Below are 24,695 nucleotides of genomic sequence, written 5' to 3' on the forward strand. Positions count from 1 at the left end.
GCATTGTCTGACTTTTCACAGTGCTATCCTCATCATACATATACTGTGAAAGTAAAATATCTATTGAAGATTCTTTGAACACGTTGGGCTGGAAGAACTACAGAAAACCAAGGTATAGTTATTTTCATATCCACGACTTCATTTGCCTTTTCCCTTGTTGTAGCCTCCCTGGAAATTAAGCAAAGATGGCTATCACCTTCTGCTTAATAACCCTTCCTGTACCTGAAATTGTTATTCTCCCCAGGTACCTCAAGAACATTTTTTAGAGAGGATTGCCTGAACTCTAAAACAGCAATCAAGGGCTATGAGTCAGCATTTCACCTACAAAAAAATCAAAATGGTTTAAAATAGGTAACATAATCTTTTTGAAAGACATACATACCTATTTGGAGAAGCTTTGAGACAATTGGAGTTTGCAAGTTTATGAATAGTTTATTACATTTCAATAAGTGTATCATGAATCAATAAAGCAAAAATTAAGGACAATGAGCTCATTACTAAGCCAGTTATTGATTCTCTAGTTCCAAAATAGAATAGTAGAGTAGAGAAAATAGAATTTTTTCATGATAAAAATTTTAAGTATGTTAGGAAGACAGACCTAAAGAAACCATAAGACACAACAAAAATTTCAGCAGCTACTTAGGATGTTTATTTATTTATTTACCTTTTTTGTCAATTAGAATTATTTGGTTTTTACTCTTAAAAAACAAAAAAACAAAAAATCACCTTTTCAAATCAAGTCAGAGGAGTTTGCCAAAACTGAATATTACCTCTTACTGACTTAATTATTCTTTCAATTTCTTGTATATCTTCCTCTCTTGCCTTTGAAAAGTTTACCTTACTAGCTGTCTATCTTATATCACTGTCGTTGCTCAGACTGCCCTAACAAAATAACATAGGACTGGGTGGTTTAAACGACACAAGTTTATTTCCTCACAGTTCTGGTGGTTACAAGTTCAAGATCAAGGTGTCAGCATGGTCTGTTTCTGGTGACTACTTTCTTTGTGGCTTGTAAATAGCCACCTTCACTCGGGGGTGTTGTGGGACAGGATGGTTGGAGGAGCTCTATATTACATTTGCATGTGTATTATTAAAAGAAATGGTAAATCACATATGGAAATATAGAAAACTGCAATAGTAAATAAAATTAACAAACTTATAATTGGGTTGTACTGAAGTTTACCTAATTTTAATAGAAATAGTTATTTTTATTACATGCTATACAAATTTGATGGTATAAGAAATGTTTTCCTTATTTGTATGAATTTCTTCATTGCAAAATGCTAAAACTGTACATAATCTTTTAAAAACAATTAAGATGGCTGGGTGCAGCAACTCATGCCTGTAATGCCAGAACTTTGGGAGGCCGAGGTGGGCGGGTCACCTGAGGCTGGCAGTTCCAGACCAGCCTGAACAACATGGAGAAACCTCATCTCTACTAAAAATACAAAATTAACCAGGCGTGGTGGCACATGCCTATAATCTCAGCTACTCAGGAGGCTGAGGCAGGAGAATTGCTTGAATCTGGTAGGTGGAGGTTGTGGTGAGCCGAGATTGTGGCATTGCATTCCAGCCTGTGCAACAAGAGGCAAAGCTCTTGTCTCAAACAAAACAAAACAAAACACAATTAAGAACATTTCCTTAATGACTATGAAGTGAATACACAGCATATTTCAAATTATCAAGTAGAATGGTAGAGGAATGTAGGACAAAAGGGCACTGAGATCCAGAGTTTAGGTGACTTGGCAAAGTCATCCGATTAGCAGGTTATAGAATTATATATGAAACCCAAGATTTTCTTATCTAAAAATGCTGAAGATTAGAAGATGAAGGGGAATAAAACCTAATTATACTTTAGATCATTTCATACCAGAAAACAGCTATAGAAACTTGGTTTTCATTTTCAAAACTCAATTAAGTGTGTGTATGGTCCATTGGTGTCTAGCTTTAACACCTGCCTATTCCCATAAGTGCCATGTTTCACTACAACCCCAGCTTTAGCACACTTGCTATTAGCAGCTACTTCTTTTTCACACAGAGTAACAAATTGAGAGTAAAGTTCAAACCCTTCTTCTTTTCCAGAGTTAGAGTGATATTGCATGTTTCTTCCTTTTAGTCTTCCTCCAAGGGTAGCTTGAGGGATAATAAGAATGTTGCCAGGTAGATCCAATATAGAGACTTGCTTGCCATTTTCTGTTTCACTTAATTTCACATTTAACAGTGTATTAACTGGGTGAGGAAGAAAGGTAAAACATTTTAAAGTGAAAAAGATGAAGAAAACCATCAAGTTTTTAATTTGTCAGCAAATTTCATGTTTAAAATTCAGTTTGTCAGCTCATGCTCTAACTCAAAGTCTCTAGATTTAAAATACTGCTTCACTAAGCTACATAATCTAAGCATGAAAAATAAGGCAAATTTCATGCAGAAAATGGTATGAAATTTTCAATCTGACTTGGCAGTTAAGATGACCTAACAATAAATTCATCCAGAAAGGTCTAAAAAATTAACTTTACAATGGAACCTCAAATATTGTTCTCCTGGGGGAATACATGAGAATATTTTACTTTCCTGTTTTTCATAAGTAAATTCCACAGAAAAAGACGAGGATAAATCCTCCTCACACCAAATCGTGCTTTATAGTGGGATAGCAAATAAAAATTTTAGTGCAGTTATTAATTTAAACTTAGCTGCCAAGACTTTTAAGTGGAGACAAAGGTTCCTGGTTCAATCCCATTATAAACCACTTAATTTTGTTGTTTAATAACCTTAAAGGCAATATTAACATGGCTAATCATTTTATAAATATATGGACTTATCATTTCATAAATGTAACCCATGAGAGAAGGGTAAAGGTGAAAGCAGGAATCATCAGAAGTTCATTAGTACAACTGAAACAGTAAATAAAAAGATATAAAGCTACCTATACTATCTTCATATACATATAAAAATGTGATATTATTTTTATAGCATTTATGATATTTCTTATAGTTAATAAAAAATATTGAAACTACCATAAGTATCCATGTATAGGCTAAAAGCCTAAGCTTAGAAAATCTTTATACCTTAACATTAACCATTTTCAAAACAGTAAGCAAAAGAAGTGTCTAATATAAAAAGACTTAAGGTCTCCCTACCTCTATAAAAGTATAAATGACTGTTTGCAAAGAATAGTCCTAAGAGGACAAATGGTTGAAGGAATTATACAAACCTCAAGACACCTGCCCTCAAATTAGGTTTTAAAAGGCATGCTTTCTACTGGGGTAGTTAATGGTTTTAATTAATAGTCTGTAGTAAATATTCATGTGGTTGCCCCTCTCTACAAATCATGGAATTAAACTGGTAAATATCTGCCAAGGTGAACTCTCAAATGAATTTCTAAGCTAGGCATTAAGCATCATCAATTTTCACTTAACTAACATTTATTTTTAAATACCTCCAGTTTTTCTCTATTAAAAATAGGACTTTGCTGTTTAGCCAGCAGTCTTTATTGACTGCCTGTAAGGAAACTTAACTCTCCAGAACACTACATTCCACTGGAAATCACTATCTAGCTCTCCAGGCCTCAGGCTAGTGACAGAATAAGTAGGCAATTTTGGAGTAACAGGCTTGAGAGGTAATGCTACAATATATTATATTTCCACGTACCTCCCTCTACTGGCTATAAATGAGAATTCAGTTAATGCTGTTGGTATACAAATATCAGTATGTACATAAATACAATGTAGAACCAGTAAGTAGAATTAAAACGAGTAAAACGAGACAATGAATTAATGGCATGTTGGAAAATCAAATATCCTAGAACAGGTTATCAATCAAATATCTCTAATGATGTATATGGGATGTTAAGCTTTAACAGGTCTCTGGCCCTCAGTCCAATTATATTGAAGATGAGTTGAGGAAGATTCTACACAACTCTATGTTAGCTATGCTATTTTGGATTTTATAGATATAACTGATTATTATATTCTTAAGGGATATATGCTTTTATTGGAAATATCTGAATCTATGTAATAAAAATGAGGTGAAATTTAAGAGAATCCCATCACATTGACTTTCTTGGTCTACTGGAATAGAAGGAAGTATAAGCTAATGCTTTCAATAATAAATGCATTTATTTTGCTTACAACTCAAATGAGCAGAATGTGATTCTTAGAGTCATATATTTCTTTACTGAGAATTGTGATATAAAAAATCATGTTAGATATTGTTAGACTATCTGCTACAAGAGTTAGGGTGGAATTCCTTGGTGTTTTAAATTCACCACAATCTTATTCATATATTTAAAGTTAACTCACAAGACAGATGTGGAAGCACACAGGATTTAGTCACTAAAAAACAACATGCAGTTTAGATGTGGTAGGCATATTTCATCCTATTATGCTGAAGAACCATTTGAGACTCTGTAAGACAACTTTAGGAAGTCAATCTTAAGTCAGAATGACAAAAACTTTCTTCCTGTTTTTGAAGATTTCTACATTTTTTATGGCCCAAAAAGACTTAATCCAAGGCAAAATATTAATTTAGGAAAGTGGACAGAATGTCTAACACTCTAGCATTAGGATCGGACAAATTATTCTTTATAATAGGAGTCCTCATTACATTAAGCTCTTTGGTTTTCAGTTTTTACTTTCTTCTTCAGACCAGAACATTATGTTCCTAATCCTTCAAAGGTTCCTTATTATCTTCTGGATTCAAATTTCAAACTGTTGCAGTTACTGGCTTCCTATTCTCACTTATGAAAGTCTCTTAAATCTGGTTTTCATCTTTTGACAAACTTGTCAGACATGGTTGATATATCAGTATAAAATTCCCTCTAGGAGTTTTAGCTTTATGTCCAAGCTCTTCCTCATTGCCCTATTTGCCCTTGACGCTCTTCTAGGTTAACTTCTGTAAGCTTCAACTGCCAATTTGTATAATTGGTATTTCTTATTAATCCAACTAATGGATTCTATCCTTTGCTAATGAGAATACAACCTGCTCCCAACTTTAAGGATAACTTTTCTTTCAGGTTTGTACATTTGTTTGTTTTTGGACATAATCGTTATATCCAAATACTGTCTTGAGAGGGTATATGATTTGATTTGGTATATCTGAACCTACGTAATTATCACATGAAGTGCTGTAGCCATGTGAGATAGTGTGTATATATATATATCACTGTCCAGTGCTATTGCCTGTCCAGGAAATGAGAAAGCTGCAGGTAGGTAAATTACTGTTCAGAGACCGCTGAACATTGACCCTGTTTTCTATGTCCTTGGAGGAAGTGGGGCTACGATGACACTGAATTTGGCTCAAGATCCAGGAGAACCTTATATCTATACTTATTTCCACAAAGAAGTGCATACATGGCTAATGCAAATTCTTCCATAATAATGATATAAGCTTAAGTTGTCTAGATTTGATAAGACCCACATCTTGTATATACTACATCATCTACTGCCTCTGTTAGGGACCCTGGGGGATAAAGGAAACTATATTAAGAAATGCAGCATCTGTTTCTCCCTATGGGACCACCTTATTTCCAAGAAGTTTCTGTATCCTTGGCTGAAGTGTACTGCGTGTATGTGTGTGTGTGTACACTCTTGTACGTCAATTTGTAAGTCATCTGAAATGCTACAGATGTTTCAAAAGAATTCCACCATACTTGCTTACTTTAAATTTTGAAACAAGCAAATAGCTAAAGCCAAAAACACTTGACAGAGCTAAGTAATTAATAATTTATCAGAACAATTTAAGACTGTGCTTTTTAGGATGGGCAGAGATTGGTTAATGGATACAAAATTATAGCTAGATAAGAGGAATGAGTTCTGGTGTTCTGCAGCACTGTAGGATGAATATGGCTAACTATAATTTATTGTATACTTTCAAAAATCTAGAAGAAAGGATTTTAAACGTTCACAACACAAATAACAAATGTTTGGGATAATGCTTATTTGGTTTGATTGTTACACATTGTATACAGTATAAAACTATCACTCTGTATCCCACAAATATGTAAAATTATTATATTTTAAAAATAAAAGCAGAGGAAAAAAGATTGTACTTCTTGTCCCTTCTGGTCCATTTGTCTATTACTATTTTTTCTCACTTTTTTTTTTTTTTTGAGACAGAGTTTCGCTCTTGTTACCCAGGGCTGGAGTGCAATGGCGCGATCTTGGCTCATCGCAACCTCCACCTCCTGGGTTCAGGCAATTCTCCTGCCTCCTGAGTAGCTGGGATTACAGGCACGCACCACCATGCCCAGCTAATTTTTTGTATTTTTAGTAGAGACAGGGTTTCACCATGTTGACCAGGATGGTCTCGATCTCTTGACCTCGTGATCCACCCACCTCGGCCTCCCAAAGTGCTGGGATTACAGGCTTGAGCCACTGTGCCCGGCCACTTTTTTTTTTTTTTGAGACAGGGTGTTGCTCTGTTGCCCAGGTTGAAGTGCAGTAGTGCCATCTTGGCTCACTGCTGCCTCGACCTCCTGGTCTCAAGCAATCTTCCAGCCTCGGCCTCCTAAGTAGCTAGGACCATAGGCACAGGTCACCACACCTGGCTACTTATGTGTATTTTTTGTAGGGAAGAGGTCTTACTATGTTGCCCAGGCTGGCCTCCAATTCCTGGGTTCAGGCAATTCAGCCGACTAGGCCTCCTAACGTGCTGGGATTATAGGTGTGAGCCACTGCACTCAGCCTTTCAATCTGAAAAAGGAAACAAAACTGGCCGGGTGCAGTGGCTCACACCTGTAATCCCAGCACTTTGGGAGGCCGAGGCAGGCGGATCACGAGGTAAGGAAATCAAGACCATCCTGGCTAACATGGTGAAACGGTGTCTCTTAGCCGGGCGTGGTGGTGCATGCCTGTAGCCAGCTATTTGGGAGGTTGAGGCGGGAGAATCACCTGAACCTGGGAGGCAGATGTTGCAGTGAGCCGAGATCGTGCCACTGCATTTCAGCCTGGGTGACAGAGCAAGACTCTCAAAAAAAAAAAAAAAAAAAAAAAAGGGAAACAAAATCAAACACATACCCATTTTGGGAAGAAGTTCTTTATCAGCTCCTTTAAAAAAGCACACGTAGATCACCAATCCTCTCTGAACCTATGAGAAATCACCACAGTAAACTCAGATTACAACGGTATCTACAAAGACACAGGGCTAAATGAGGAAAATTTCACAGCTATTAATACTATAGACATAGAAGTTAAAAGCACAGAAAATGAACTTTACAAAAGATTTCTCATGTGAAAAAATATTTTTCAAGTTCCAATCATCTCAGTTATTTCTTTCAAAAATTAAGTTTAAAATACAGCCAAGAGGAGTGAAGACAAGTTATACCTTCGAACATTTATTTCTAATCAACATCATTAAGACTATCAACCAGCCATTTCCTCAGTAAGTAAGGCTGACAGACTAAGAAACATTTTGTTTGATGGACCCCATTTACTCAATGCCTAGTGAATTCACATACCAGATACAGCTGATAAACAACATGTGACTGATGTCTTTTGACATCATCTCCATTTCCCCTAATCCACTTACTTAACTGATAATGAAAATAAGGGTCTAATTCTATTTCTATAAACTCCAGGAAACTGTCCAATTATTTGTTGTTGTTGTTAATGCTTTAAATAAACATGATTAGGACTTGAAAATTGCATTTGTAATAGTAAGGTCTACATTAAAAGGTTGGTTGTTATCAGGAAAATAGGCTTATTTGTTTTACATAATGACCTGGATATTTCTTAGATCATGTAGGACAGAGACTATACAGAAAAGAGACACTTGAATAGTGACTTTGATTCTGCTTCTGAGTGAATCATTAGATTTTTTGATTCTGTAAATTAACCTTGACTCCAGTTGCTATTAGGACGATTAAATGAGTGAATATTTGTAAAGTACTTCAAAAACAGTGCCTGGTTCATACTAGGTGCTATATTAGTGTTTATTAAATGAGTATGTAAAAATAAATTTAAGGGCAGAGGCACAATTTATTTCACATTTTAACTTCCAAAACACTTTACAGGCTGTTTTGTACATGATAGGGATTCAATTTATCTGTTGATTACATTAACATTCAACTATATGTTCCAGGCTCTATGAGTTATCTAAAGAATTTTCTAGATAAATGTAAATGCAGCTCTGCACTCACACTTGACTTACCTGGAAAATAAGTGAATTTTAAAAAATGCAATTGTGCTACTGACACAAGGGCCTTCACTGTATACCTACAAGAAACTGGCAAGTTATTATAGATATTTGCACTACTGTCACAGGCCTCTCCACTAGTATTATTTTCATTATGAATCAAAATCTTAAGCATATTTATATTTGGACACATGCAATGTCAGAATTAAATACCTAATCATTTGCAGAAAGATACCTGTTCTTTCCACTTACCACATTATCTCCTCATTAAGGTATTTGCCTTTCATTTATTCCATAATAGATCTTAAGTTGTGACTTCTCTTCAAGTAAAAAATCACTCTCCTTATAACTTCTTTGGTAAAAACATTTCAAATAAATATATAGAAAAACACAGAGAATTCTCACTGTACCTTTAAAAAGTTCACTTACCAGGAAGAAAAACATTAGTCTGTGACAGCAAAGTTCTAAATGAGTGAAACTAAGAACAAGCAAAGAAAACCACCTTCAAATCTTGACAATTAAAATGCTGTTTCTAAAAAACACAAGAACTTTTAATAATAGAGCAGGGTAGAGAAGACGGAAGAGGAAAGAACTTATATTTTCTCAACATCTAAATTACTTGTCAGCTCTTTAAACTAATTTAGTCATGTGTGTAGGAGTGAAAGGGAAAGCCTTTAAAATAGTTTTTAAGTTTATAAACACAAACTAATAGTTTGGATGCCTGCAATAAAATGTCCGTGATTTCGCATAAGGAGATGTAGTCTGAAGAACATAAAAAAGATAAATAAGCATAGAAGGAAACTAATTGACTGATAGTTTGGAATTTATGGTGTCTGGAGTCAGCTGTAAAAATAGATAATTTTTTAATTTATTTTTGAGAGGAGGTCTCACTCTGGTTCAGGCTGGAGTGCAATGACGTGATCTCGGCTCACTGCAACCTCTGCCTCCTGGGTTCAAGCAATTCTCCTGCCTTAGCCTCCTGACTAGCTGGGATTACAGATGCATGCCATGATGCCTGGCTAATTTTTTGTATTTTTAGTAGAGATGGGATTTCACCATCTTGGCCAGGCTGGTCTTGAACTCCTGACCTAAAGTGATCTACTGGCCTCCCAAAGTGCTGGGATTATTGCACCTGGCCAGTTAATTCTTTAGATAGGATCGCAAAATAAAAGAATAAAATTTCAAATAAAGAAGAGAAATCAAGACCTCACAAAAAATCATGACAAAAATAAGAAATAAGAAAAATGAATTTCTGGGAAAGGAAAGAGATAAGAATACAGGAATTTCTACCGTTATATTTCCAAATTAGCACAGGGGAACCGATTCCGGTTTTAGAATAATCGCTCACACATCATGCAGTTCACGGGTGCTATTTAAAATAATAAGTAGGCCAAGGGCAGTAGCTCAGGCCTGTAATCCCAGCACTTTGGGAGGCTTAAGCAAGTGATCACCTGAGGTCAGGAGTTCGAGACCAGCCTAGCCAAAATGGCAAAACCCTGGCTTTACTAAAAATACAAAAATTAGCTGGGTGTGGTAGCTCATGCCTGTAGTTTGAAAATTGTTTGAACTCGGGGGTGGGGGAGGGGGCAGGGGCAGAGGTTACAGTGAGTTGAGATCCTGCCACTGTACTCCAGACTGGGTGACAGAGCAAGACTCCGTCTCACAATAAATAAATAAAATGAATAAAAAATAACTGAAGTTGTTTTAAGAAATGCTAGATCTAGGACCGAATTCAACAGAAAAGATGAGCGAAGAAATTCTGCAACACTGAAGTTTCTGAGTACCTACAAAAGTCTTAATTATGAACTAATTTTTTTTCTTACATTTCGGTGTACTCCAAAAATATGTCAGAGGCCTTGAAGAAAATTTTGTTTTTGTATGCAGTGAGGGCAGGCTGTCTTAAAAAGTAAAGTATGTATGAAAGTCGAAGGAACTCACAGTGACATAATTGTTTTAAATTCTTTGGAGAGATGTGTTTGATGACATGTAACATTGTTATAACAGTAATGGTCTTTGTTTCTCAGTTGGAAATAGGTCAAAAATTTTAAAAGGTTTCTTGAAATATAAGTTTTTTTTTTAAGGAAATCTCATTTCTATGCTAAGACCAAGTCAGCCTAAGGAGGAATTCGGCACGATCTGAGAATAAGAAGTCAAAGCAGATCATGAACTCTTGCAGCAAACCTGACCTACTAGCCTGGCCCTGACCAGCACTGGCCAAGAGCTTCAAGCGGTCTGGGACATGAGGCCTGAAGTCCACCGAGCTCAGTTTCATATCCCCGTGGTCCCCCCAAGCAGGAAAACGCGCTCTTCTCGGGGCCTACGACTGGCGCTGGGGAACGGTGGTGCAGGACAGAAAAGGCAAGCGCAGCCAGGCAGGCCACTGCGGGCAGCGTCGGGCTGACCTGGCAACTCCGCGGCCGGACCGCGGGTCTCAGAGAGAGACGCGGAGGGGACGAATTACCCGGACAACGCGGAGAAAAACCGCCTCGCACGCCGGAGGATAACGAGAGCGGCCGAGCTGACGTTACCTCCACCCACTGGGCCGCGGCGTCCCCATCGGCTGGGCGAATTTGCAACCGGGCGTGCAGGCACTGCTGCAGGAGCGCCCGGGCCTGTAGCATACGGCTGCCCTCAGCCATGGCTGAAGCCTCCGCAGCCTCCGGACAGTTACGAGGCCTCGTGCTACAGGCCCCTCCGCAGACGGGACGGACGCGATGAAGGGACTGCGCCAATCTCCCGGAAGGCGGGGCCTCTGCCTAAGTCTCTGATGTCCCGGATGTGCGGTCTTGAGGCCGGTGTAGCGCTAATCTCCGTAGAACCGGCTGGAGTCTGTAGCAGGCTCTCCGTGTATACTTTTAAATGATTGAATTTGAAAAGACTCTTTAGATCTCTTTCCTACACATCTTTTAAGAAACAGTTTTCACCTTAGAAAGCTTAGGTTCCAACTGTTGAAAAATTTTAAATCTGCTTGATTTAAATTCATGTTATGCCCGTTATGAAGGTAAGTAAACAGTCGAATCAGAAAGCAAGCAGAGTTGGAACTAAAAGCTCAATACACACATCTTTCAAAATTTTCCTTATCCCAATCAATAAAAATGCCGCCTCCTCTATCGAGAATGCCATAAATCATTCTGATTCCACAGTTGTGAAAAGGTATTGGTATGCTATATGAATTCAAATCATGGTGTTGATATACCAAGGTATTGCTGTGCTATATGAATACACATTCTTTAGATCACTTTTTAGAAGATATCCTTGTTAAAAATAGTCTTGTCCAAGAAAGTATAATTGTTAATAAGTTAGCCCGCTACTAATACAAAAATAAAACAGCTTATTCTGATGCATATCATGTAAATTCTGTGATTCATTTTCTGGAAGTGCATATTAGAATGTAAGTAAAACTAAACAAGGGCTTGATTTTCTTTCCCATGTAACGTATTCCGTGAACATGCATCAGATTAGCATTTATTTTTCTGTGGGGTTGTATGGTTTAGACCAGGAATAATAGCGTTACCCTAATTGCATTACTCAGGTCATTGATTTGGGCTCAGTTGGCACAAGGTGCCTATACATTCTGGTCTGTTGTTTAAAAGATGACATCACTGACAGTGTTGCTATCCATACAAAGTAGTGTGACTGAAGAAAATAATCCATGCATAATCAACAGTCCTTTGTACACAAAATTGAAGCTGCTTGTTTGCTGGTTATCTTGCAGCCAGGCTTACACTTTTAGTAAAAACAGAAAGCAAAATCTCACATGATCTCTGATTGTTGCATTGCAGGGTTTCCAACATTTGTTGACATTTGTCTGCAAAGCACAGACAAGTTGAATTGCCTCATGTCTGCTCCTTTCTCATTATAACAATTGAGTCTCTTTTCTCTCCATGTCTCAGATTCTGATTTTACAGGCCTGGAAGAAACTTTGACATACAGACCCTTAGCTATGTCCCAGAATAAGAGAAGACTTTGGTGTCCTTTCACATGTGGATGCAGGAAATAGAGAGGGCTATTGAAAATAGGGTATATGATTCACAGAGATCTTTCTACAGTGAGGGTGTCTTTAACAAATTGGGAAACCCTTCCTGTGAGTAGAATAGATGGAGTTGGATGGTAATGGTTAGCTTCTCAAAAATCACCAATTACTTTAAACCTTCCTGTTGAGTGAGGATCTCATGGACATTGCTGTAGGTACTGTAATAGGCTGTGGCTCACTTATTCTTTACTTCTATTTGCAGAATGTAATAGAGAGTAGCCACCAAAGACAGCATTTCCTTTCTGTATTTTATGTTTTAAACACTTAGTTTCATTCTACACATAATTTAAGAAGGACATGCTTGCAATAAAATAGTAAAAATGTGAATTAAAGCATTAGGAATAAAGAAAATAGAATTATGTCAGTAAGCCACAATGGGGGAAATTGAAAACAGATAGGGCAGTGGTTCTCAACTGGAGTGCTGAAATGATATAGTATGCAGCAAAGTTTTTACAAATATACAACTTTAATTTTTGTAATGAAACAGTTATGTTCATTATGTGTAATACTGAGGTGCTGCAGGTTGTACAATTTGCTTCAAGTTGGAACTAAAGGCAAAGCATATTATTAACTTGGCTTTAGAAGGAGATGGTGGTTCATTGGAATGTAAGAGAGCTTTGCCTTGTGATTGTATGGGAAATTATTGAGCAGAGATCATTCTGAAACACCTACAATGCTGAAAGGGTTCCATATGGATAGGGGATAATTGTGGACGGGTTCTAGGCCATCTGAGATGTTATAATAATTAATTTAGGGTTATTTTAACTTACTTAATTCATTTAAGTTGATTGCCCTCAACTCTGACGTTCAAAGTATTTCACAAACATGAAAAGTTTGAGAACCACTTCCAAAAGATGCCTTAGAGTTGATGCTAAGCTTCCTGATTGTAAATAGGAGAAGATAGGGAAGGGAAGTATAATCTGTTTCATAGTTCTAGGGATAAGCAGAGATTTTCCTTAAATTTAGCTCTAAATTGAGCCTCTTACCTGAGACTTTATATAGGGATATGTTAATAAATCAAGTGCAACTGGAAGAGATAGGTATTTTATCTTAGGGAAGGCTGGATCTAGCCTTCTAGTTCAAAGCCCAGATATATATATATTTTTTGTTGCTTAGGGAGATGACTAGGATCTGAGTAATTGATTAACATTAACTAAAATGTACATTAGATTGGGTTGGAACCAGAATACTAATTTAGTCATTTATAAAAAGAAATATTGCCATGACATGGAGTAGAAATTCTCACACAGGGCATGGTCAGCATGTTTCCCCCTGTGGTTAAGCATAGGAGCTAGATAATATTCACAAGTCTCTTTATTAACTATGAGAAATACTCAAAACTGATATGACCAGCATATTATTTTTATGTGTAGAGAGTAACAAAGAAATCAGGTTGTTGCTTGGTGAATGAGAACTACGAACAAAGAGGGTGAGAAAAGTTTTTTGTGGAAGACACTGAACTACAACCCCAAGTGCTAAACACAGGAAAGAGTGAGAAATATGCTAAACGATGTCCCTACAGCAAATGTAGTATCAAATTTTGTAGGGCAATTTCTTTAATTGTTTCTTGATAAAATCGGAATCTTTGATATAACCCCAAAATAAAAGCAAGTCTTCAGATGTAATATGGTCTAAATATACTAATGTGACAGTCCTACTCTACTAGAGATTAATGCATGAACTTTGTATACTTCACTTAATCCTAATCAATTTTCTCAACTGGGCTTTTGAGAAGTATTGAATGTTGGGATTGTTCAAGGTTTAGTCCATGGCAAGGGCTTGTGGAGTAGGGTATTTTATATTGTTTACCAAGACACTGTGATTTCGAGATCAAAAGAACAAATGGAAGGTTACACTGGGGAAAGGGCAAATTAGGATGTGTATTTGGATGAATAACTGGTTATATATGAAGGTGGATTTAAGGATTTCTGAAGAAGCAGTTTTATCCACTATAACATATAAATAAAAAAAATTTTCCTAAAGTTCTGTATGACGGCGGATATAATTTTGGCTTGGAAAAAATGTCAAAGCTGCTGTCTTGAGAGAAAACAGATGGCACACTTTCAAAAGATAAAGAGAGGCTGAGCTTGGTGATGGCTCATGCTTGTAATCCAAGCACTTTGGGAAGCTGAGGCGGGAGAATCACTTCAGCTCAAGAGTTTGACACCAGCCTGGGCAAGATGGTGAGACCCCCATCTCTATTGAAAAAAGAAAGAAGGCCAGGTGTGGCGGCTCACACCTGTAATCCCAGCACTTTGGGAGGCCAAGGTGGGTGGATCACTTGAGCTCAGGAGTTTGAGATCAGCTTGGCCAACAGAGTGAAAACCTGTCTCTACTAAAAATACAAAAAGTAGCTGGGCATGTGGCATGTGCCTATAATGCCAGCTACTGGGGAAGCTGAGGTGGGAGAATAGCTTGAACCCAGGAAGTGAGGGTTGTAGTGAGCTGAGATTGCACTACTGCACTTCAGCCTGGGTGACAGAGTGAGACTCTTTCTAAGAAAGAAAAGAAAAGAAAGAGAGAGAAAAGGAAGGAGAGAGAGAGAGAGAGAGGAAGGAAGGAGAGAGAGAAAGAGAAAGAAATAAAAGAGAAAGAAAAAGAAAGAAAGAAAAGACAGCAAGCAAGAAAGAAAAAGTGAAGAGCGTTGGATGAAGGTTGAATGAAGGGATAATTAACCAGGTATGTGAAAGGTTAAGGAAAACATCGGGGGATAGTGAGGGACCAAGGGTTAGCAACAACAAGAAGCAGTTATCATTCTGAAGGGGTAAGAGGAAGGAATAATTTTCTTCAAGAACCAGCAAGAACTGTGGGTTAAACTTGACCGGACCTGTGACCTTCCACAGAGAAATGCAGCCTCTGCCAAACTGCAGCCTGTTTTCCCTCTCCTCCTACCTTTGATTGCCATTTCTCTCATTGGCTACACCCAGCTGGAAGTTAGAGTAAGGGTTGATTCAGTACAGACAGAACAGCTTCCTGGAACACAGAATAGGATACAGAAAGATGGAGAGTGGATCTGAAAGGACACATGGAGAAGATCCAGGGCAACAACGACTTCCAGCTTCTATGGACAGAGAGAAATATCAATACTTACCTTCTATAGGATAATGTTGTGGCAAAATATACCCTTCATCTGTATACCCAGTTTTCTAATTACAAGGGCTTATTTTATAAAACAATTACATTTTGGGTGATAGTTGTAAAGAATAATTATTTTGTTTTAAGAAAAAGGCCCAAATCAGTAGGTGTTTTATTACATAATAAAAATATCACAAATAAGGCCAGGTGCAGTGGCTCACCCATGCAATCCCAGCACCCTGGGAGGCTGAGGAAGGAAAATTGCTTGAGTCCAGGAGTTTGACACCAGCCTGGGCAACATAGAAAAACCCTGTTTCTACAAAAAAAAAAATTAGCCAGGTATGTTGGTGCATGCCTGTAGTCTTAGCTCCTTGGGAGGCTGAGGTGGGAGGGTTGCTTGAGCCCAGGAGGTTGAGGCTGCAGTGAGCTGTGATTGTTTCACTGCATTCCAGCCTGTGTGACATGGCAAGACTATCTTTAAAAAATCACAAATAAGTTTTAGGATTCATCTGGCTTCTTGTTTCTGAAGCTGGACAACTATTAGATTTTATCTGCCTGCTGAACTGCTCCTTTTTCAGAGACATAGATGGCATCCAAAATTTTTCTGATGTCTGATTTTAACTGGTATGGCTTGCTGAATCAAAGCAACTGAATTTGAAACAAGCTGTGTCATTTCATTCAACGATTAATTCATCTTTCTGGACTTGAGATACTGAACAAACAATATTTATCCTCATCTGAACCCTGCGGATGTATTTTTTACCCAGGAAATTGTGGATTTCAACAAAAGACCCATTCTCCCAGAGTATGATGTTGATGAGGAAGTGAACTTACACAGACTTCATCTTGTAATGGAAACCCAGAGTTCTGCCCTTGATCATGTTCTGTACAGGATCTCAAATAGTGTGAATGGCAGCCAATTCCTTTCTTTTTTCCCACCATTTGTTGACCTGGAGCCTCTTCTTTTTCTTACCAAGGAGACTGAGTTCTACATTCGTGTGATTGAGGTCCCTCTGCAGGGTTCCTCTAGAGACCTTCATAGTAACTGTTTCTTCAGAGTGATGTCAACATTTTCTGGAATGTTAACAGTTTGATTGCTGAGAATCATCTTCATTCTGACAGTACACGCTGGGAAGAAACGCCGGGAAGAAAGAATGTCTTGTCATCACATTCTTCTAGCCCATAAGGGAACTGTGTATTCAAGAACAATTATTTTAGTTTAAGAATATGGGACAGTTATCTACTGATGTGAACAGATACTGCTAACGAAACTACATTTGTAAAAGTGTAGTTTTTTTGCATTTCTTGTAGAGTCAAAATTTTACAATGTTGCCTAGGCTTGTCTTGAACTTCTGAACTTAAGTGATTTGGCTGCCTCGGCCTCCCAAAGTGCTGGGATTACAGGCATGAGCCACCGTGGCTGGCCCACAACCATATATTTTGTCATGGAGCTGTTTCTTACCATAGGCAGAGACTGAGTCCAGGAGTATCAGTCTTACAGAAGTTCTTCCACATGAAAATATAAGGCCTGGAAAAATGATAGTTTCCACCTAATAGCTGACTCTGTCTTTAAGATGAATAGTTTGTATAACCAGGAAGGAGATGGATTTTAGATTGAAACTTAATATTGATTGTTCTTTTATTCAATTTGCTTTTTAAATTCTCATTTTATTACCGTACCATTTGCTAGTGTGTTGTCTAGGTAACATAAACAAATGCTTTTAACTCTATGACAGTGATATATGTTTTTGGCAGTCTGTAGGGTATCCCGATAAATTATCTTGATCTTTGGGTTATTTTTCAGTTTACAATGTTGTAATAACTTAGCGATGCTTTCCATGACCTTTTGAATATTTGTGTGTCTGTTAGCCTTTTTGCCAAGTCCGGCCAGTCTGTTGTAAGGGCTTTTTGTAATTTGGGCCCTGTATCCTTTTTAAAAAGAAATTGTGACAGATTTTGAATTGGGCAAAAGAGATTTCTGGATATTATTGTAACGGAATGCTGGAGACTCTGGGAATTACCTGGTCCTACAGGGCTATGTAGTATTTATCTTTGACCAGGCTGTCTTACAACTCTGCAGAGATAGAAGTAAACTTCTGTCTTCGAATTATTCCTATCTATAAAAATGTAAAATTGTCTTTTGTGGAATGCAACTGAATATTACCCTGTGGATATTGGCTGGTTTTGCCAGTTTTGCATCCATTTGAATTTCATTTCAGCATTCTTTACCTGACTATAAATGTATAGTTCTCTCTCTCTCTCTCTCTCTCTCTCTCTATCTCTCTCTCTCTTTGAGACAGAGTCTTACTAGAGGGCAGTGGCACTATCTTGGCTCACTGCAACTTCCACCTCTGGGTTTAAGTGATTCTTGTGCCTCAGCCTCCTGAGTAGCTGAGATTACAGGTGTGCACCAACATGCCTGGCAAATTTCTTTTATTTTTAGTAGAGATAGGGTTTTGCAATGTTGGCCAGCATGGTCTTAAACTACTGGCCCCAGATGATCCACCTGCCTTGGCCTCCCAAAGTGCTGGGATTACAGGCCTGAGCCCCTGTGTCCTGCCCTCTCTCATTCTCTCTCTCTCTTTTTTTTTTTTTTGGTAAAGCTTTTTATTTTTGTAGATTTAGATTTGGATTTACAGAAAAGTTGCAAAGATGATAGGGAGTTCTCATATACTCCTTGCCTAGTTTTCCCTAGTGTTAACACCTCAAATTACTATGGTACATTTGTCACAACCACTTGATACTTTAATTAATTCCATGCTTTATTCAGATTTCAATGGTTTTTTTCCTTAAGTTCTTTTTCTGGATCCCATCCAGAATGCCATGTTGTTAGTGGCGGCAAATCCATACAGGTCTGCAGCAACTTCAATTCTTACCTCTTCAGAAGAAATAATTTGACCGAGGGGCATAAAGCAGAGTGAGAGACTGAGGCAAGTTTTAGAGCAGGAGTGAAAGTCTATTAAAAAGTTTTAAGGCAAGAATGAAAGGAAGTAAAGTACACTTGGAAGAGGACCAAGCAGGAAACTTGAGAGAGTCAAGTGCACTGTTTGACCTTTGACACAGGGTTTTATATGTTGGCATACTTCCTGAGTCTTGGGTCCTTTCTCCCTGATTCTTCCCTTGGGATGGGCTATCCACATGTGCAGTGGCCTGCCAGCTCTTGGAAGGGGCCGCATGCACAGTGTGTTTACTGGAGTTGTATGCATGCTCACCTGAGGTGTTCTTTCCTTACCAGTCGAATGTTCCTAGAAGGTCATGTACCAGTTAAACTCTGCCACTGTGCTTCTTTAGTGCACATGCCTGAGCCCACTTGCCCAGCTCCTGAGATATTTTTTGTTTTTTGGTTTTTTTGAGCTGGAGTTTCACTCTTGTCACCCAGGCTGGAGTACAACGGTGCCATCTCAGCCAACGGCAACCTCTGCCTCCTGGGTTCAAGCAATTATTTCACCTAAGTCTCCTGAGTAGTTGGGACTATAGGCATATGCCACCACACTTGGCTAATTTTTGAATTTTTAGTAGAGACAGTTTCACCATGTTGGCCAGGCTGGTCTCGAACTCCTGACCTCAGGTGAGCAGCTGGCTTTGGCCTCCCAAAGTGCTGGGAATACAGGAGTGAGCCACTGCATCCTGCTGTGAGATTTTTATCAAGAAGGTGCTGATCAGCAGTTTCAGGTTTTTTCTATCTATTGGGAGACTGCCTTTCCCTGGCACTGGCTGCAGCCAATTATTACTATTTTTTATTAATTTATTATTGTTAACAGTGTAATGACTGTCTGATCCATCACCTGATGGTCATCTGACATTCCTGGTTTGGTTGGGCGGAGGAGCTCTCTTCTGCCCTGTTCATGTCTGACTAGCTACTATAACAACATTACATTATTACATTGAGTCATTGTGTTTCTTTCTTTCCTTTTTTTTTTTTTTTGAGAGAAAGAAAGAAAAAAGAAAGAGAGAAAGAAGGAAAGAAAAAATAATGAAAGAAAGAAAGAGGAGCAGAAAGAGGGAGAGAGAACAGGAGTCTTGCTTTATTGTCCAGGCTAGAATGCAGTCTAAAAATGGGTATTGAAAACCTCTTTTATGCCAATAATTGTGCTTAACAATGGAGACAGGAAGGACTAAGGGAGGAAAATAACAAATGTGTTCCAAGACCTTCGTCTCCCCTATATTATTCCCAATGTCTCTATTCTCAGTGGTTTTTTTTTTTGAAAGAAAGAAAGAGAAAGAGAAAGGGGGAGAGAGAACAGGAATCTTGCTCTATTGCCCAGGCTGGAATGTAATCTAAAAATAGGTATTAAAAACCTCTTTTATGCTGATAATTGTGCTTAACAGCGGAGACAGGAGGGAATAAGGGAAGAAAATAACAAACAGCCAGATGATATTTCATTTAAGTCTGTGAAATGCTATGCAAATACTGAAGAGTTATTTACTTCCAATTATGTAGTCACTTTCAAAATAGGTGTAATATGATACTGAGAAAATGTATGTTCTGTCGACCTGGGGTGAAGAATTCTATAAATATTCACTGAGTTTACTTGTTCCAGGTTCTGAGTTCAAATCATAGATGTCCCTTTCTATCTCGTCGAATATTAACAATGTTGTGTCAAAGTCTCCCACAGTCCACGTCTTTTTATAAGTCATTAAGAACTTGTCTTATGTATCTGGTGTTCCTATATTGGGTGTATATATATTTATGATCATTGACTCCTGTTGTTGCATTGATCCTTTTACCATTATGTAATGTCTTCTTTGTTTCTTTTAGTCTTTGTTACTATTAAAGTCTGTTTTGTCAGAGACGAAAGTTACAACTCCTGTTTTCTTTTTTTTTTCTTTTGCTCTCCATTTGATTGGTAAGTCTTCCACCAACCCTTTGTGTTGAGTCTTTGTGTGTCCTTGCTTATGAGATGGATCTGGATACAGCGAACCAATGGGTTTTGACTTTTTATTCAATTTGCCTGTCTGTCTTTGATTGGGGCATTTAATCCATTTAAATTTAGGATTAATATTGATATTTGTGAGTTTAATATTGTCGTTTAATTCTAGCTGGCTATTTTGCCCATTTGTTGATATTTGTCATTCAGGAGCAAGTTGTTCAGTTTCCATGTGATTGTGCGGTTTTGAGTGCTTTTCTTAATCCTGAGTTCTAATTTGATTGTGCTGGGGTCTGAGAGAGTGTTTGTTATGATTTCTGTTCTTTTGCAATTGTTGAGGAGTGATTTACTTCCAATTATGTGATCAACTTTGGAGTAAGTGCAATGTAATGCTGAGAAGAATGTGTTAGGTCTATTAAGTCCGCTTGGTTTAAATCTGTGTTCAAGTCCTAGATATCCTTGTTGACTTTCTGTCTCGTTGATCTGTCCAATATTGTCAGTGGAGTGTTAAAGTCTTATTGTGCAGGAGTGTAAGTCTCTTTGCAGGTCTTTAAGAACTTGCTTTATGAATCTCGGTGTTCCTGCATTGGATGCATAAATATTTAGGATAGTTAGCTTTTCCTGTTGCATCAGTCCTTTTACCAATATATAATGCCCTTCTTGTGTCTTTTGATCTTTGTTGGTTTAAAGTCCGTTTTATCAGAGACCAGGATTGCTACCCCTGTTTTTTTTTGTTATTCATTTGCTTGGTAAATCTTCTTCCATCCCTTTATTTTGATTCTATGTGAGTCTGCATGGGAGATGGGTCTCCTGAATATAGCACACTGATGGGTCTTGCCTTTTTATCCAGTTTGCCAGTCTGTGTCTTTTGACTGGGGCATTTAGGTCATTTCCATTCAATGTTAATATTGTTATGTTTGAATTCGATCCTGCCATTTTGTTACTGGCTGATTTTTTTGCCCATTAATTGACTTGGCTCCTTCATTGCATTGTCATTCTTTACCATTTGATACATTTTTGCAGTGGCTGGTACTGATTGTTCCTTTCCGTGTTTAGACTTCTTTCAGTAGTTCCTGTAAGGCAGGTCTTGTAGTGATGAAATATCTCAGCAATTGCTTGTCTGTAAAATATTTTATTTCTCCTTTAAACTGAAGCTTAGTTTGGCTGGATATGAAATTCTGGGTTGAAAGTTCTTTTCTTTAAGGATATTGAATATTGGCCCCCACTCCCTTCTAGTTTGTGGGGTTTCTGCCAAGAGATCTGCTGTGAGTCTGATGGTCTTTCCTTTGTGGGTGACTCGACTTTTCTCTCTGGCTGCCCTTAGGATTTTTTCCTTCATTTCAGCCCCGGTGAATCTGACAACTATGTGCTTTGGGGTTGCTCTTTTTTTTTTTTTTTTTTTTTTTTTGAGACGGAGTTTCGCTCTTGTTACCCAGGCTGGAGTGCAATGGCACGATCTCGGCTCACCGCAACCTCCGCCTCCTGGGTTCAGGCAATTCTCCTGCCTCAGCCTCCTGAGTAGCTGGGATTATAGGCACGCGCCACCATGCCCAGCTAATTTTTTGTATTTTTAGTAGAGACGGGGTTTCACCATGTTGACCAGGTTGGTCTCGATCTCTCGACCTTGTGATCCACCCGCCTCGGCCTCCCAAAGTGCTGGGATTACAGGCTTGAGCCACCGCGCCCGGCCGGGGTTGCTCTTGTTGAGGAATATCTTTGTGGTGTTCTCTGTATTTCCTGGATTTGAATGTTGACCTGCCTTGTTAGGCTGGGAAAGTTCTCTTGGATAATATCTTGAAGAGTGTTTCCCAACTTGGATTTATTCTCCCCATCACATTCAGGTATGCAGATCAAGTGCAGATTATGGTTTTTTTTTTTCTTCTCCACATAATCCTATAGTTCTTGGAGGCTTTGTTCATTTTTTTTTTTGACTTTTTTTCTCTAATCTTGCCTTCTCATTTTATTTCATTTATTTGATCTTCTATCTGTGATATCCTTTCTTCTGCTTGACTGGTTCAACTGTTGAAACTTGTGTATGCCTTGCAAAGTTCTCGTGCTGTGTTTTTCAGCTCCATCGAGTTGTTTATATTCTTCTCTAAGCTGGTTATTTTAGCTAGCATTTCATCTAACCTTTTTTTAAGGTTCTTAGTTTCTTTGCATTGGGTTAGAACATGGTCTTTTAACTCATAGAAGTTTGTTATTACCCACCTTCTGAAGCCTGCTTCTGTCAATTTGTCAGATTCATTCTCTGTCTCTTTTTGTTCCCTTGATGGTGAGGAGTTGTGATCCCTGAGAGGAGAAGAGGTGTTCTGTTCTTTGATAGTTTCATCCTTTTTGTGCTGTTTTTTCCCCCCATCTTCATGGATTTATCTCCTTTTAATCTTTGAAGTTAGTGATTTCAGGAGACTATGGCTCTATCCCCGTGGCTTTAGTTACTGCTCATTCATTCATCTATTAAATATGTGTGGTTTTTTTTTTTGAGACTGAGTCTCACTCTGTTGACCAGGGTGGAGTGTGGTGGTACAATCTCGGCTCACTGCAACCTCCACCTCCTAGGTTCAAGTGATTCTCCTCCCTCAGTTTCCCTAGTAGCTGGGGAGTTACAGACACCTGCCACCACACCTGGCTAATTTTTTTTTTTTTTTTTGTATTTTTAGTAGAGATGAGGTTTCACCATGTTGGCCAGGCTGGTCTGCAACTCCTGACCTCAGTGATCTAGCCACCTCAGCCTCCCAAAGTTCTGGGATTACAGGTATGAGCCACCACGCTTGGCCAATTCAATACAGCTATTGGGTACCTACAAATGTGCCAAATAGGGTTGTAAAGATACAGCAGTGAACAAAACTATAAAGTCACTGTGCTCATAAAGCATATTATAAGGAGTGGAAAAGATAGATAATGCACAAGTAAATATCTAATATAATGCTAGGCACTGAAAGTGTTATGAAGAGAAACAGAGCAGTGAAAAGGAGCAGTTTTCAATGGGCCTCTTGGAGAGGTGACGATCGAGTGGTGTCTGAATGAAATAAAGACCCCGTATGCTTGTAAGCTCAAATGTATGTCTTGAGCTTTAGTTGCTGATATCCAAATACCTATCAGATAGTCCATTTGAATGTCCCTCAGGAATGAGAAATAAAACTAGAATTCTAAGCCTCCAAGCTGACTGAACAGACCCCTCTTGGCAATGGGGACCCCAGGGAAACCTTGAAAACTTCCTTGGCCATGATGGGATGGGAGATCAGACATACCTTGTTATATGCCCTCCTGCACTAACTGCCATTAGGCTTTCTTCATTTAGGACTAAACAGAAACTAGTCCTTTCAAAAGACTCCACCCTTGATTTCAACCAATGTCTGGAACACAGCCTTTCTTGCAGTTTCAACAGAATGACTAAACAGCATTTCTTCCTGATAAGAGACCACTGACCATGGAGTGGTTTGGCCAGTCTCTGGAGAATGCACAGTGTGGGCTTTTGTGTCCTCTGCTTCACTTTTTGACATCAGAGGCTTAAAAATTAATTTTCAGATAATGCTAATGCCTTCATTTTTGAAATATGGCTTCCATGAAGAAGCATGAAGCTTAGTTACACATGAACATATTTCCCCTCTCATAAATAGTTAGGACTCCTCCTATAGCTTATTGAATAACGTATATTTGGCTACCCTTTTTGGCACAAATCTCAGTCTTACTCTTCCAACCTTTTAAAGTGCCTGTTTCTGGCTTCTGGCTGGAGGCTATGCTTCAAAGCCTGTCACAATGACCATCCTGCAGGCTGCAATTTTTTATGAGAAATAAACTTCATCTTTCTAAATGTATGAGCCTTGTCATTCTTTAGTTGGCAGGCACCTGAAACGTAGTATGTCTGTATTAGTCTATTTTCACACTGCTACCAAAAAAAAAAATACCCATGGCTGGGTAATTTATGAAGGAAAGAGGTTTAATTAGCTCACTGTTTCATATGGCTATGGAGGCCTCAGGAAACTTACAATCATGTTGGAAAGTGAAACAGGCACTTTCTTCACAAGGCAGCAGGAGAGAGAAAAGCATGCAAAAGCAGGAAAAAACTGCCTTATGAAACCATCAGATTTTGTGAGAACTCATTATTGTGAGAAGAGTATAGGGGAAATCACCCCATAATTGAATTATTTTCCTCCCTCAACACGTGGGGATTACAGGTCCCTCCCTAGACACATAGGGATTAACAATATGACATGAAATTTGGGTGGGGACTTGGAGCCAAGCCATATCAATGTCCAAGACTGAACTTCTTTTCCTTCCTTCCTTCCCTCCCTTCCTCTCTCCTTCCTTCATTCCCTCCCTCCCTCCTTCCTTCCTTCCTTCCTACCTTCCTTCTTTCCTTCCCTGCCTCCATCCCTCCTTCCCTGCCTCCCTCTCTCCCTCCCTCTCCTCCCTCCTTCCTTCCTTCCTTCCTTCCTTTCTTCCTCCCTCCCTCCCTTCCCTCTCTCTTTCTTTCTCTGTTTCTTTCTTTCTTTTTTAAAATTATACTTTAAGTTTTGGAGTACATGTGCAGAATGTGTAGGTTTGTTACATAAGTATACATGTGCCATGGTGGTTTGCTGCACCTATCAACC

General features: G+C 38.5%; 1 protein-coding gene, 1 long non-coding RNA gene and 1 pseudogene across 2 annotated transcripts in view; 1 reads left to right on the forward strand and 2 right to left on the reverse strand.

Moving 5' to 3' along the window:
- LOC141582632 (uncharacterized) overlaps positions 1 to 24,695 on the forward strand; it is a 57,124-nt gene that overhangs the window by 21,547 nt on the left and 10,882 nt on the right. The window lies entirely within an intron of this gene.
- DTD2 (D-aminoacyl-tRNA deacylase 2) lies at positions 627 to 10,884 on the reverse strand. The gene is made up of 3 exons (XM_003924225.3): positions 10,656 to 10,884; positions 7,011 to 7,080; positions 627 to 2,229 (listed from the first exon to the last, which is right to left on the reverse strand). The coding sequence occupies exons 1-3, from the start codon at positions 10,764 to 10,766 to the stop codon at positions 1,904 to 1,906; spliced, it is 507 nt and encodes a 168-aa protein (XP_003924274.1). The 5' UTR covers positions 10,767 to 10,884; the 3' UTR covers positions 627 to 1,903.
- Positions 15,776 to 16,349, reverse strand: LOC120363988 (large ribosomal subunit protein uL6-like; annotated as a pseudogene).

Source organism: Saimiri boliviensis, chromosome 2, assembly GCF_048565385.1.
Source record: "Saimiri boliviensis isolate mSaiBol1 chromosome 2, mSaiBol1.pri, whole genome shotgun sequence".
NCBI classification, from domain to species: Eukaryota; Metazoa; Chordata; class Mammalia; order Primates; family Cebidae; genus Saimiri; species Saimiri boliviensis.